Genomic DNA, 15,800 nt, shown 5'->3' on the forward strand with positions numbered 1-15,800 from the left:
GCTTGGCATACCTGTATGTGGGGAGTTCGTCCCATTATTCTCTACGGATCCTCTCAAACTCTGTCAGGTTGGATGGGGAGCGTCGATGCACAGATATTTTCAGGTCTCTCCAGAGATGTTCGATTGGGTTGAAGTCCGGGCTCTGGCTGGACCACTCAAGGACATTCAGAGACTTGTCCCAAAGCCACTCCTGTGTTGTCTTGGCTGTGTGCTTAGGGTCATTGTCTTGTTGGAGGGTGAACCTTCATCCCAGTCTAAGGTCCTTAGCGCTCTGGACCATGTTTTCATTAAGGATCTCTGTAATTTTCTCCATCCATCTTTCCCTCGATCCTGGCTAGTCTCCCAGTCCCTGCCACTGAAAAACATCCTGACATTATGATGCTGCCACCACCATGCTTCACCGTAGGGATGGTGCCAGGTTTCCTTCAGATGTGACGCTTGGCATTCAGGCCAAAGAGATCAATCTTGGTTTCATCAGACCAGAGAATCTTGTTTTTGTGGCTGGAGTCTCTGATACTGCCCGGATGGCAGGGAGATCGGCTGGGCTGTATGCACTGCCCTCTAATGCCTTGCGGTCAGATGCCAAGCAGTTGCCACACCAAGCAGTGATGCAGCCAGTCAAGTTGGTCTCGATGCTGTATCTGTAGAACATTTGAGGATCTGAGGGCCCATGCCAAATCTTTTCAACCTCCTGGGGGGAAGAGGCATTGTCGTGCCCTCTACACGACTGTGTTGGTGTGTTTAGACCATGATAGATCCTTAATGATGTGGACACCAAGAAGATTGACACACTCGACCCTCTCCGCTACAGCCTTGTCGATGTGAAAGGGCCTGTGCTCGGCCCTCCATTTCCTGTACTCAACAATCAGTTCCTTTGTCTTACTAACGTTGAGGGAGAGGTTGTTGTCCTGGCAACACACTTCCAGGTCTCTGACTTCCTCCATATCGGCTGTCTCATCGTCACCGGTGATCAGGCCTACCACCGTTGTGTCGTCGGGCGAACTTAATGATGTTGGAGTCGTGTGTGGCCACACAGTCGTGGGTGAACAGGGAGTACAGGAGGGGACATCCCAGGGATGAGCTTCGAGGGCACTATGGTGTTGAACGCTGAGCATTCTCACGTAGGTGTTCATTTTGTCCAAGTACGAAAGGGCAGTGTGGAGTGCAATAGAGATTGCTTCATCCACGGATCTGTTCGGGTGTTATGCGAATTGTAGTGGGTCCAGGATGTCTGGGATGATGGTGTTGATGTGAGCCATTTAAAGCAGTTCATGTCTACATATGTGAGTGCTACGTGGCCTTAGTCATTTAGACAGTTTCCCATGGCGTTCTTGGGCCCAGGGATTATGGTGGTCTGCTTGAAACATGTAGGTATTACATAATGTTTCAGGGAGAGGTTGAACATTTCAGTGAACTCTTGCCAGCTGGTCAGAGTACGCATCCTGGTAATCCGTCTGGCCCTGCGGCCTTGCGAATGTTTAAAGGTCTTGCTCACATCGGCTATGGAGAGTCGTCAGGAACAGCTGATGCTCTCATGCATGGTTCAGTGTTGGTTTGCCTCGAAGTGAGTATAGCTCATCTGGTAGGCTTGTCACTGGGCAGAAAAATCACATATTTACCTTTTTTTATTATTATTTTACCCATTTTTCTCCCCAATTTCATGGTATCCAATTGTTTAGTAGCTACTATCTTGTCTCATCGCTACAACTCCCATACAGGCTCGGGAGAGACGAAGGTTGAAAGTCATGCGTCCTCCGATACACAACCCAACCAAGCCGCACTGCTTCTTAACACAGCACGCATCCAACCCGGAAGCCAGCCGCACCAATGTGTCGGAGGAAACACCGTGCACCTGGCAACCTTGGTTAGCGTGCACTGCGCCCGGCCCGCCACAGGAGTCGCTGGTGCGCGATGAGACAAGGATATCCCGTTCGGTCAAACCCTCCCTAACCCGGACGACGCTAGGCCAATTGTGCGTCACCCCACGGACCTCCCGGTTGTGGCCGGTTACGACAGAGCCTGGGCGCGAACCCAGAGTCTCTGGTGGCTGCAGTACAGCCCCCTTAACCTCTGCACCACCCGGGAGGCCCATATTTACCTTTTTTTGTTTAAAATTTATAGTTGACCATTAATATGGTCAATAATATAGTATGTTGACCTGATTCTACTGCTTGCATCAGTTACCTGATGTGGAATAGAGTTCCATGTAGTCATGGCTCTATGAAGTACTGTGCTCCTCCAATAGTCTGTTCTGGACTTGGGGACTGTGAAGAGACCTCTGGTGGCATGTCTTGTGGGGTTTGCAAGAGTGGCTGAGCTGTGTGCTAGTATTTAAAACAGACAGCTCGGTACATTCAGCTTTTCAACACCTCTTACAAAAACAAGTAATGAGGAAGTCGATCTCTCTTCCACGTTGAGCTATGAGAGATTGACATGCATGTCATTAAAGTTAGCTCTCTGTGTACTTTTAAGGGGCAGCCGTGCTGCCGTTCTGATCCAACTGCAATTTTCCCAAGTCCCTCTTTGTGGCACCTGACCACATGACTGAACAGTAGTCCAGGTGTCAACGTCTTGACTATATTTCCTATTCATTTTGCAACTAATTTCATGTATGTTTTCATGGAGAACAAGGACACTAAGTGACCCCAAACTTTTGAACGGTAGTGTATTTTATTTAACCTTTATTTAGTCTCTTTCTGAAGAAACTAAGCCGTTTCACCTAAATCTGTAGTGACAGAAGGAATTTCAAGCGTTAGCCATCCCTGTGCCTGGGTATGGTACCTCATAATCTATAGGTTAGCAACGATGTTAGGTAATGCAGGAGTTTCTGCAGAAGGGCCTTGTAAATTAACAATGCAATTTCGACCTACCTGACGTCAGAGAGGGCCAGCCTACTGTCTGATAGAGAATGCAGTGATCAGTGTAAGTAAGACCTGTCACCCGTGATAAAACTAAGTGTGCTCTGGTTAACTGCATCTAACTACTGAAGTAACAGATGCATTCATGTAGATGATGTCGCTATAGTCTAGAACTGCTAGGAACGTCGACTGTGTGATCTGCTTTCTACACTTATTTCTATAGGAGAAGTCCAGTTTTATTCTTAGCTTCTTATACAACTCATCTACTGTATGTTTTTAAAAGACAACTTATTGTTTATCCAAATGCCCAGAAATCTATAAGCAGGGAAATTATCAATTTGTGCACCAGCCAAGGTACAGAGTCATGTTCCTGGTACGGCAACTGCACCGCCCGCAACCGCAGGGCTCTCCAGGGGGTAGTGCGGTCTGCCCAACGCATCACCGGGGGCAAACTGCCTGCTCTCCAGGACACCTACAGCACCCGATTTCACAGGATGGCCAAAAAGGATCATCAAGGACAACAACCACCTGAGCCACTGCCTGTTAACCCCGCTACCATCCAGATGGCGAGGTCAGTACAGTTGCATCAAAAATTAACTTTAAACAAGACACATCTGTTAAACTCTTGGCGCACAGATCCTTTAGCGGGATAATTTTAGTCAACATTGCAGTGAATTGCAGAGCGCCAAATTCAAATTAAATTACTAAAAATATTACATTTTCATGAAATCACAAGTGCAATATACCAAAACACAGCTTAACTTGTTGTTAATCCACCTGGCGTGTCACATTTCAAAAAGGCTTTACGGTAAAAGCAAACCATGCGATTATGTGAGGACAGCTCTCAGCAGACAAAACATTACAAACAGCTAGCAGCAAAGTAGATTGGTCACAAAAGTCAGAAAAGCAATAAAATGAATCGCTTACCTTTGATGATCTTCATATGTTTGCACTCACGAGATTCCAAGTTACACAATAAATGTTTGTTTTGTTCGATAAAGATTCTCTTTATATCCATTTGGTTAGCGTGTTTTGTTCAGAAATCCACAGGCTCGTACAGTCACAACGGGCAGACAAATTCCAAATAGTATCCGTAAAGTTCGTAGAAACATGTCAAATGTTTTTTATAATCAAATATCAGGTTGTTTTTACAATAAATTATTATAATAGATTATATTTCAACCGTACGGTAGCCTTTCAATAGAATAGAGAAAGAAAAGGTCTCGCTCCAGGCACGTGCATGCACAGATCTGAGGACATCTGGCTATCCACTGACGCGATGTGATCATTTTCGCAAATTTTTCAGAATAAAAGCCTAATGTCTAAAGACTGTTCACACCTTGTGGAAGCCATAGGGAAAGATTTTCCTCAGGTTTTCACCTGCAATAACAGACAATATTTTGACAGTTTTGGAAACTTTAGAGTGTTTTCTATCCTAATCTGTCAATTATATGCATATTCTAGCTTCTGGGCCTGAGAAATAGGCAGTTTACTTTAGGCACGTTTTTCATTTAAACATCAAAATACTGCCCCCTAGCTTAATCGAAATGCCAAGAGTGTGCCAAACTGTCATCAAGGCAAAGGGGGGCTACTTTGAAGAATCTAAAATATATTTTGATTTGTTTAACACTTTTTTGGTTACTACATGATTCCACATGTGTTATTTCATAGTTTTGATGTCTTCACTATTATACTACAATGAAGAAAATAGTCAAAATAAAGAAAAACCCTGGAATGCGTAGCTGTGTCCAAACTTTTGACTGGTATTGTCTGGATTTGAAATGCCTTAAACTGTTGTTTAGGTCTGTCCTCTCTCAAAGTTATGGCGATTGTGACTACAGACGGTATCTTGATGCATGGATGGAATAAATCGATGAAAACTGTCTTCCACCACTTCTACCGTGAGACCTGAGTCCGAGCCAGCAACCTGTACACAGCATCCCAGTCAAAGCCTTTTCTCTCATGCTTTTTTTTCTGATTGTGGAGATAGGATCTCCTTTGGACGGGATCTGTCACAATGCCAGATTCGTACCCGTTACCCAGACTGGACAACTGCATCGACACTGTAGGTGGTGCTAAGTATGTAACTAAGTTGGACCTCTTAAAAGGTTACTGGCAGGTTCCGTTAACTTCACGTGCTTCTGAGATTTCTGCCTTTGTGACCCCAGACAACTTCCTACAGTACTCAGTCATGGCTTTTGGGATGCGAAATGCACTAGCCACTTTCCAACGACTGGTTAACTCTATTAGCTGGAGTTCCCAATTGTAGTGCATATCTTGATGATCTAGTGATTTTTTCATCTGAGTGGTCAAATCATGTTGACTCTCTAAGGGTAGTATGTGAACGGTTGGCAGCTGCTTCTCTAACCCTGAACTTGGCAAAGTGCGAGTTTGGGAAGGCTACTGTTACCTATCTCGGTAAAGAGGTTGGCCATGGACAGGTGCGCCCTGTTGATGCCAAGGTCTTGGCTATAACTGCATTCCCCGCACCTACCACCAGACGAGAGCTACGCAGCTTTTTAGGGATGGTTGGCTACTACCATAGTTTGTCAAAATTTCTCGGGTAGTTGCTTCATTAACCGATTTGCTCAGTCCGGCTCGTATGAGTGGTCCCATGATTGTAAAATAGCTTTTGAATCTGCTAAAGCACTCTTATGTAATACCCCTGTACTTGCTGCTCTGGATTTTGAACAACCATTTAAACTGGAGGTAGATGCTAGTGCCAGAGGTGCTGGTGCTGTTCTACTGCAGCAGGACAAGAGTGGAGTGGATCATTCCGTTTGACATTTGTTTAATTTACGCGAAAAATAACAAACAAACTATGCGACAATAGAACAAGAAGCTCTTGCTTTGTTGTTGGCCCTGCAATACTTTGAAGTATACATTGGTTCCAGTGCCCTACCGGTGATTGTATATACTGATCATAACCCCTTAGTGTTTCTCCACCGGATGTACAACCAGAACCAGCGCCTAATGCCTTGGGCCCTTATTGTGCAAAATTATAATTTGGAGATACGGCATAAAAAAGGTTCTGAAAATGTATTAGCAGATGCTGTCTCGTGTGTAAAAATGATTTTAGTAAGGTTGACTTTGTTGTTGATCTTGTGGGTATTCATTGTAATACTTTGGTCGCAATCCCCTCTTAGGGTTGCTCTTTTAAGGGTGGGAGTGTTACGGATACAGGTATCCTGTGTGTGTATTTATTTTCTCTCCTCCTCACAGGTGGCAATCATTCCCCAATCAGTTGCTAATCAGAAGACACACCTCCTCCTGTTTCCATTACCCTAACACATTCCCTGTCCCTTGGTATAAAAACCCTGTCTGTTGTTTGCTCTAGAGCTCAATCTCATCTGTCTGTAGATCACTTGTTCGGTTTTTGCAACTACATGTCACTTTGTCCCCACCTGGGAGTATTGGTTTTGTTATGGTGTTTGTTTGATGATGGGAAAAGGGGGTACCAAGATATGTATGCCCATGGGCGACCTTACCCGTAGGAATACTTTGTATAAAAACACTAGTTAGAACTGGGCGGACCACCCACTGTGTTTTTGGTTAGTTAGTTAGCTGTTGTTAAAGTACCGTAATTGCTGGACTATTAAGCGCACCTGAATATAAACCGCACCCACTGAATTATTAAAAAATATGTATTTTGTACATAAATACGCCGCACATGTCTATAAGCCGCAGGTGCCTACCGGTACGTTGAAACAAATTAACTTTACAAAGCCTTTAAACGAAACACGGCTTGTAACAAAAATTAAAACAGTAGCCTACCAAGACTCCTCCTGTGCACTGAAACCACTGAAGTCATCTCCTTCGGTGTCGGAGTTGAATAGCCTCAGAATTGCTTCATCCGATGTTGGATCGTTTTCATTGTCGCTTCTCGTCACTTTCAACCGGAGGCAAATACCCCGCTGAGCTCATGCTGCCCCTTCAACACGCAGCAGTCCAGCCTTTCGAAACCCGTTGATGATAGTGGATTTTTTGACAATGCTCCACGCTGTCAGGACCCACTGGCAGACTTGACCATAAGTTGCTCTTCGCATGCGGCCCGTTTTAGTGAAGGATTTCTCCCCACTTGTCATCCAAGCCTCCCACTGAACACGGAGCGCCACCTTAAATGCACGATTTACGCTGATGTCGAGTGGCTGCAAATACTTTGGGCAATCTGCTTTCTTCCCTCTGAAAGGTTTGTTGTCTTTTTGCACTGAGTCAGTTCCTCACGCTGCTCTTTACAAAGTCTTATAATCGACTCATTAAGGCCAAGCTCCCATGCAGCAGCTCTATTTCTTTTTCCAACAGCCAGATCGATCGCCTTCAACTTGAAAGCTGCATCATATGCATTTCTCCGTGTCTTTACCATGATGAGGGTGACAAAATTACTACCGTAATCAAAATGATGGGAAGTTTGAGCGCGCTCGATTTACGTCACATTATGTGACGGTGCTGTTTTTTGGCGGCGGCATGAATCTTGCGAAAGCGGGAAAAATCCATAAATTAGCCGCGTCATTGTATAAACCGCGAGGTTCAAAGTGTGGGAATAAAGTAGCGGCTTATAGTCCAGTAATTACGGTAGGCTAGTCTAGTTTAGGGGTGTTTTTGGATACTTATTATTTCTTTCCTTGGGTCCAGATCAGCCCCTTATCCTGCTCCCCCCATTACCGTGTGTTTTCAAATAAACCATGAGTGTTTGATGGTAATTTAATTGTCTGTGGTTATTTCGTTCTCAGTCTTACTTTTCCACTATTATAATTTGCACGAGTCATGTTACGGGTCTCGCTACCACCCCCCCTAGATTGTCGGGCCAAAAGGGATTCGTAACAACTTGTAAACATAATCATGTTTGAATCACCCCTGTTCTCTGGTTCTAAATAAATTAACCACGATGGACATGGTTAATGTCACGTATCTGGTTATTTATAAAACATTTTGGAAAGGGGAGCAAAGACATGTCTTAACCCTCACTTCCAACACAGACACTTGGATACAAGAGACAACCTATTGTCTAGTTTGTTGGTGGTTTCAAACTGGTTGGTCTGATCACAGGACAGGACAACCCCTTCCTCTCAGCCTTGAGTGCCTAAACTAACTAACACACAAAACCTACATAAAAAGTGCTTACATACAATGCAAGGTGACCACTTGGTTACCTTTTTTAATAACCCCTCAGGACAAACCCCTTCATAAATCGCAGTTTTAAGTAGAGTTCGATGCAAACCGCCCTACATCTACTACAATATAGAATGGGGTCTAGAGATGCGCGACTTTGATGTTGAGGTAACAGTGAACTAACAATGTTTATGCAGATTTAGCCTTGGGTTTACGGTGTTATCTACTGTATACCATGAGTGAAAATACCATTTTAAAAAACTAACCACAACCAACACATACCATTTCCTCTCAGAATTGGAATTGGGTATTTCAAAACTGAACATTTTATTCTGATGATTCAAAGTTGTTGCATTTTTAAAAACTCCAAGGTAGTGTGATTAGGTTAGTTTTGATGCAGAACATCTGGAAAATCTTGATCCCACAGGAAGAGTAGATTCAGGGTGGATTTAGAAAGTTGAAAGCCACTAAAAAACTGAGGATTTTAAATAAAAACAAGGACATTCTTAAATCTGAAAACCAAAGCTTACTAATTGTATTAAAAGATTTCATTGTTAAACTTATGGGTATAAGTCAGTTTTTATATTGAGAAGTGTCAAATAAATGAATGTACTTACTTACCGTTTCTTCTTTGCTGCGCAGGCTACACAGAGAAGTAGCACAAGCTGGTGAGGGAAACTGCTGGACTTGCACAAAATGGAATATGAAGTTCGGAATGACACAATTGCATGTGTACAACATCTAAAGACCTGCATCACAATACTGAGAGCGTGTTTCTAAAAGCACATATTTGGGTGTTTTTGGATATGCTTTTTGGATGCCCGCACACTGCACAACGAGCAATGAGGAAGTCTATTACGACTGGGGTAAGTTTCTCAAAAATAAGTAAAAATCACAAAAAAAGTGTCTTCACCCTTTTATAACATGCCATTAACATAAACAATACAGATTAGGTTGAAAAATAGCAACATTCTCCTTTAAAGGTCTTCAACTCATAAACTGAACATTGATAATTTGACAAAAAGTGAGATCTACAAGGAGCAAATGAGGGCCCAAATATCTAGCAAAGTTATTTCACACATAAGACAACAATATTTATTTTCCTATCTTAGATCAAGCACTAAAACACATTTCTAATCGGCATGTAGTCTGTGCTGTTTGGTTAGCCATCAAGAAATCTGCTCACGTAAATGCTTTCATTTAATGTCACAACGCCATTCCATATCCCAAACTGAACTTGAATTAAAACAAGTAAATGAGAAACCATGCCTCTTCAACAGATGGTGGAACACTAAATGAGAAGGCACATAATCATGTAATCATCCTAACATTACTGATGCACTGACCACATGGTCACAAAACAATAACAATTCTAAGATTGCTTACTTCTGTAAAGTACAATTATGATGAAAGTGTAAAATATGATTACATTTCAATTAAACAATACCTAAAACAATTAGATTAGCAATTTTAAACCAAAGTTTAAAACTAAGTCCTGATCAAGAGAGCTGTTCCATCATATTATATGCATAATGTAAATACCTTTCACAGCCAAGATGCAACATTCACCCACCAAAAACCCTTGAGGGAACATCCCAACTGAACTGCAAAGCATAAATCACTTAAACTGAATACCTACATGTATTCATGAATATTCCTAGAACATAGAGTTGTGTATGGCAGTCACTTTGACAATCCACCTATTTTCTCCATGAGGAACAGAATGTGCTCTTCCAGTTGATCAATCTGTGAAAGAGAAGGGGGTTCAAAACATGTTGGTTCTACACTTTGGGCAGAAGATGGTCCTTAACACTAGAACCGCCGGGCCGTGAGGCATACTAATCCAGGACAATGTCGCACCCTTGTCGTGTCTATTTTAACAGTCTAATAAATCAATTTAATATACACCATCAAAGAAACTCATCATTTCGTTTAGGCAGGTCTTAAAAAACAAAGTATTTCAAAAGAACAGCATATTTAAAGTTATGTAACAAGTCTGTGTTAGGCTATATGCTGCCACGGCTGCACACGTGTGTAACGCATGAGAGGATTTTCTACAAAAAAAGGGATCAAAATAGAACCCTTGAGCTGTTTGGCAAACGTGTTTCAGAAACCATAGAATCTGCTCTTTCCAATTGTTTTTTTTTTGTGGTGAAGTCTTCAATTTTTTGTAAATTACACTGTTCAGTCTCTTCATTCACAATTGATAATATTGTCAACCACCAGAATATTGTCTATTTAATCTTGCCATTATGCTACTTATTTTTCTTTTGTGTGGAATTAGTTTTGATATAGTTCAGGTGTACTTTCAATGGGCATTATGAGATGGGCAACTAACTGTTGAGTGTCCTCGTAAAACTGCTTATAACAAACTCTGCGGTTTTGAAATTCTCACAAGGTAAGTCTGTGAAAGACTTATTTAGGAAAAGTCAAGGACGGTGGGGAACATGACTAAAAATGGCAGCGATATTACAATTGTTAAATCACATGACGCTCAAAAGACCATGTTCAAAAGACGTTGGCTGTTCTAGTGTTAAAAGAGCATAAGGTTCAATGAATGAGATTTCACAGAAACAAATCAAATCAATGGATAGCCAGTGCACAAAAAATACATTTTACTGTACAGGTGCATCAAAGCTGGGACTGAGAGACAGAAACTGAATGTCACCACTAGCCTTAATCACTGTTCTAGCCCGGCTACCACTCGGTACGCTACCCTTCCCCCTAGAGACTACTGCCCTATGTACATAGTTATTAAACATTGGTCACTTTAATAATGTTTACATTCTGTTTTACCCACTTCATATGTATATACTGTATTCTAGTCATGGTTCATCCTATACAACTACTGCTGTACACAGCTTTTCTATTCATATACTGGTCTTACACTATTACAGTCGTGGCCAAAAGTTTTGAGAATGACAAATATTACTTGTCATAAAGTCTGCTGCCTCAGTGTCTTTAGATATTTTTGTCAGATGTTACTATGGAATACTGAAGTATAATTACAAGTGTCAAAGGCTTTTAATTGACAATTACATGAAGTTGATGCAAAAGAGTCAATATTTGCAGTGTTGACCCTTCTTTTTCAAGACCTCTGCAATCCGCCCTGGCATGCTGTCAATTAACTTCTGGGCCACATCCTGACTGATGGCAGCCCATTCTTGTATAATCAATGCTTGGAGTTTGTAAGAATTTGTGGGTTTTTGTTTGTCCACCCACCTCTTGAGGATTGACCACAAGTTCTCAATGGGATTAAGGTTTGGGGAGTTCCCTGGCCATGAACCCAAAATATTGATGTTTTGTTCCCCGAGCCACTTAGTTATCACTTTTGCCTTATGGCAAGGTGCTCCATCATGCTGGAAAAGGCATTGTTCGTCACCAAACTGTTCAAGGATGGTTGGGAGAAGTTGCGCTCGGAGGATATGTTGGTACCATTCTTTTCTCGTGGCTGTGTTCTTAGGCAAAATTGTGAGTGAGCCCACTCCCTTTGCTGAGAAGCAACCCCACACATGAATGGTCTCAGGATGCTTTACTGTTGGCATGACATAGAACTGATGGTAGCGCTCACCTTGTCTTCTCCGGACAAGCTTTTTTCCGGATGTCCCAAACAATTGGAAAGGGGATTCAGAGAAAATAACTTTACCCCAGTCCTCAGCAGTCCAATCCCTGTACCCTTTGCAGAATATCAGTCTGTCCCTGATGTTTTTCCTGGAGAGAAGTGGCTTCTTTGCTGCCCTTCTTGACACCAGGCCATCCTCCAAAAGTCTTCGCCTCACTGTGCGTGCAGATGCACTCACACCTGCCTGCTGCCATTCTTGAGCAAAAACTGTACTGGTGGTGCCCCGAATCAACTTTAGGAGACGGTCCTAGAGCTTGCTGGACTTTCTTGGGCGCCCTGAAGCCTTCTTCACAACAATTGAACCGTTCTCCTTGAAGTTCTTGATGATCCGATAAATGGTCGATTTAGGCGCAATCTTACTGGCAGCAATATCCTTGCCTGTGAAGCCCTTCTTGTGCAAAGCAATGATGACGGCATGTGTTTCCTTGCAGGTAACCATGGTTGACAGAGGAAGAACAATGATTCCAAGCACCACCCTCCTTTTGAAGCATCCAGTCTGTTATTTGAACTCAATCAGCATGACAGAGTGATCTCCAGCCTTGTCCTCGTCAACACTCACACCTGTGTTAACCTCTCTGGGATATACGGGACGCTACCGTCCCAACTGGCCAACATCCATTGAAAATGCAGTGCGCCAAATTCAAATAAATTACTATAAAATTTTAACTTTCATAAAATCACACATTCAAGATACCAAATTAAAATTACACTTGTTGTGAATCCAGCCAACGTGTCAGAGTTCAAAAAGGCTTTTCGGCGAAAGCAAACGATGCTATTATCTGAGGATAGCACCCCAGTAAACAAAGACAGAAAAGCATATTTCAGCCCTGCAGGCGCGACACAAAACGCAGAAATAAAGATATAATTCATGCCTTACCTTTGACGAGCTTCTTCTGTTGCCACTCCAATATGTCCCATAAACATTACAAATGGTCCTTTTGTTCGATTAACTCCGTCGATATATATCCAAAATGTCCATTAATTTGGTGCGTTTGATCCAAAAAAAATAACCAGTTCCAAGTCACGCATCTCATAAGATACCTGTAAGCATTGTCCAAACATGTCAAACTACTTTCCTAATACAACTTTAGGTATTTTTTTACGTAAATAATTGATAAAATTGAAGACGGGATGATCTGTGTTCAATACTGGAGGAAAACAAAGTGGAGCGAGCTCTCAGGTCAGGCGCCTCTATCAAAGAGTACACTTCTCTCTACCCTCGTTCTGAACAGTGTTACTTCTTCATTTCTCAAAGGAAAAACATCAACCAATTTCTAAAGACTGTTGACATCCAGTGGAAGCGATAGGAATTGCAGGAAAGTCGATTAGAAATCTGGATTCCCAATGAAAACCCATTGACCCCAAAAAAAAAAATCTGAACGGTTTGCCCTCGGGATTTCGCCTGCCAAATAAGTTCTGTTATACTCACAGACATGATTCAAACAGTGTTAGAAACTTCAGAGTGTTTTCTATCCAATACTAATAATATGCATATCCTAGCTGCTGGGTCAGAGTAGCAGGCCGTTTACTTTGGACACACTTTTCATCCGGACGTGAAAATACTGCCCCCTGTCCCAAAGACGAGAGAATCACTGACATGTCAGCTGGTCCTTTTGTGGCAGGGCTGAAATGAGGGGAATTGTTTTTATTTGGGATTCAGTTCATTTGCATGGCAAAGAGGGACTTTGCAATTAATTGCAATTAATCTTCATAACATTGTGGAGTATATGCAAATTGCCATCATTTTTATTTATTTATTTTATTTTTATTTCACCTTTATTTAACCAGGTAGGCTAGTTGAGAACAAGTTCTCATTTGCAACTGCGACCTGGCCAAGATAAGGCATAGCAGTGTGAACAGACAACACAGAGTTACACATGGAGTAAACAATTAACAAGTCAATAACACAGTAGAAAAAAGGGGAGTCTATATATACATTGTGTGCAAAAGGCATGAGAAGGTAGGCAAATAATTACAATTATGCAGATTAACACTGGAGTGATAAATGATCAGATGGTTATGTACAGGTAGAGATATTGGTGTGCAAAAGAGCAGAAAAATAAATAAATAAAAACAGTATGGGGATGAGGTAGGTGAAAATGGGTGGGCTATTTACCAATAGACTATGTACAGCTGCAGCGATCGGTTAGCTGCTCAGATAGCAGATGTTTGAAGTTGGTGAGGGAGATAAGTCTCCAACTTCAGCGATTTTTGCAATTCGTTCCAGTCACAGGCAGCAGAGAACTGGAACGAAAGGCGGCCAAATGAGGTGTTGGCTTTAGGGATGATCAGTGAGATACACCTGCTGGAGCCCGTGCTACGGATGGGTGTTGCCATCGTAACCAGTGAACTGAGATAAGGCGGAGCTTTACCTAGCATGGACTTGTAGATGACCTGGAGCCAGTGGGTCTGGCGACGAATATGTAGCGAGGGCCAGCCGACTAGAGCATACAAGTCGCAGTGGTGGGTGGTATAAGGTGCTTTAGTGACAAAACGGATGGCACTGTGATAAACTGCATCCAGTTTGCTGAGTAGAGTGTTGGAAGCAATTTTGTAGATGACATCGCCGAAGTCGAGGATCGGTAGGATAGTCAGTTTTACTAGGGTAAGTTTGGCGGCGTGAGTGAAGGAGGCTTTGTTGCGGAATAGAAAGCCGACTCTTGATTTGATTTTCGATTGGAGATGTTTGATATGGGTCTGGAAGGAGAGTTTAGAGTCTAGCCAGACACCTAGGTACTTATAGATGTCCACATATTCAAGGTCGGAACCATCCAGGGTGGTGATGCTGGTCAGGCGTGCGGGTGCAGGCAGCGAACGGTTGAAAAGCATGCATTTGGTTTTACTAGCGTTTAAGAGCAGTTGGAGGCCACGGAAGGAGTGCTGTATGGCATTGAAGCTCGTTTGCAGGTTAGATAGCACAGTGTCCAAGGAAGGGCCGGAAGTATATAGAATGGTGTCGTCTGCGTAGAGGTGGATCAGGGAATCGCCCGCAGCATGAGAAACATCATTGATATATACAGAGAAAAGAGTCGGCCCGAGAATTGAACCCTGTGGCACCCCCATAGAGACTGCCAGAGGACAGGACAGCATGCCCTCCGATTTGACACACTGAACTCTGTCTGCAAAGTAATTGGTGAACCAGGCAAGGCAGTCATCCGAAAAACCGAGGCTACTGAGTCTGCCGATAAGAATACGGTGATTGACAGAGTCGAAAGCCTTGGCAAGGTCTATGAAGACGGCTGCACAGTACTGTCTTTTATCGATGGCGGTTATGATATCATTTAGTACCTTGAGCGTGGCTGAGGTACACCCGTGACCGGCTCGGAAACCAGATTGCACAGCGGAGAAGGTACGGTGGGATTCGAGATGGTCAGTGACCTGTTTGTTGACTTGGCTTTCGAAGACCTTAGATAGGCAGGGCAGGATGGATATAGGTCTGTAACAGTTTGGGTCCAGGGTGTCGCCCCCTTTGAAGAGGGGGATGACTGCGGCAGCTTTCCAATCCTTGGGGATCTCAGACGATATGAAAGAGAGGTTGAACAGGCTGGTAATAGGGGTTGCGACAATGGCGGCGGATAATTTCAGGAATAGAGGGTCCAGATTGTCAAGCCAGCTGATTTGTACGGGTCCAGGTTTTGCAGCTCTTTCAGAACATCTGCTATCTGGATTTGGGTAAAGGAGAACCTGGAGAGGCTTGGGCGAGTAGCTGCGGGGGGGGGGGGGGGGGAGCTGTTGGCCGAGGTTGGAGTAGCCAGGCGGAAGGCATGGCCAGCCGTTGAGAAATGCTTGTTGAAGTTTTCGATAATCATGGATTTATCGGTGGTGACCGTGTTACCTAGCCTCAGTGCAGTGGGCAGCTGGGAGGAGGTGCTCTTGTTCTCCATGGACTTCACAGTGTCCCAGAACTTTTTGGAGTTGGAGCTACAGGATGCAAACTTCTGCCTGAAGAAGTTGGCTTTAGCTTTCCTGACTGACTGTGTGTATTGGTTCCTGACTTCCCTGAACAGTTGCATATCGCGGGGACTATTCGATGTTAGTGCAGTCCGCCACAGGATGTTTTTGTGCTGGTCGAGGGCAGTCAGGTCTGGAGTAAACCAGGGGCTATATCTGTTCTTAGTTCTGCATTTTTTGAACGGAGCATGCTTATCTAAAATGGTGAGGAAGTTACTTTTAAAGAAAGACCAGGCATCCTCAACTGACGGGATGAGGTC

General features: G+C 43.2%; 1 protein-coding gene across 1 annotated transcript in view; it reads right to left on the reverse strand.

The window, feature by feature from the left end:
- Positions 1-9,467: 9,467 nt before the first annotated feature.
- Positions 9,468-15,800, reverse strand: part of LOC139377479 (tudor domain containing 1) — an 86,128-nt gene continuing 79,795 nt past the window's right edge. The window contains exon 26 of the mRNA XM_071120509.1: positions 9,468-9,713. Within this exon, the coding sequence (XP_070976610.1) occupies positions 9,651-9,713 (63 nt within the window). The 3' untranslated portion in view covers positions 9,468-9,650. The remainder of the gene's footprint in view (positions 9,714-15,800) is intronic.

This window comes from Oncorhynchus clarkii, chromosome 20 (genome assembly GCF_045791955.1).
Source record: "Oncorhynchus clarkii lewisi isolate Uvic-CL-2024 chromosome 20, UVic_Ocla_1.0, whole genome shotgun sequence".
NCBI lineage: Eukaryota > Metazoa > Chordata > Actinopteri > Salmoniformes > Salmonidae > Oncorhynchus > Oncorhynchus clarkii.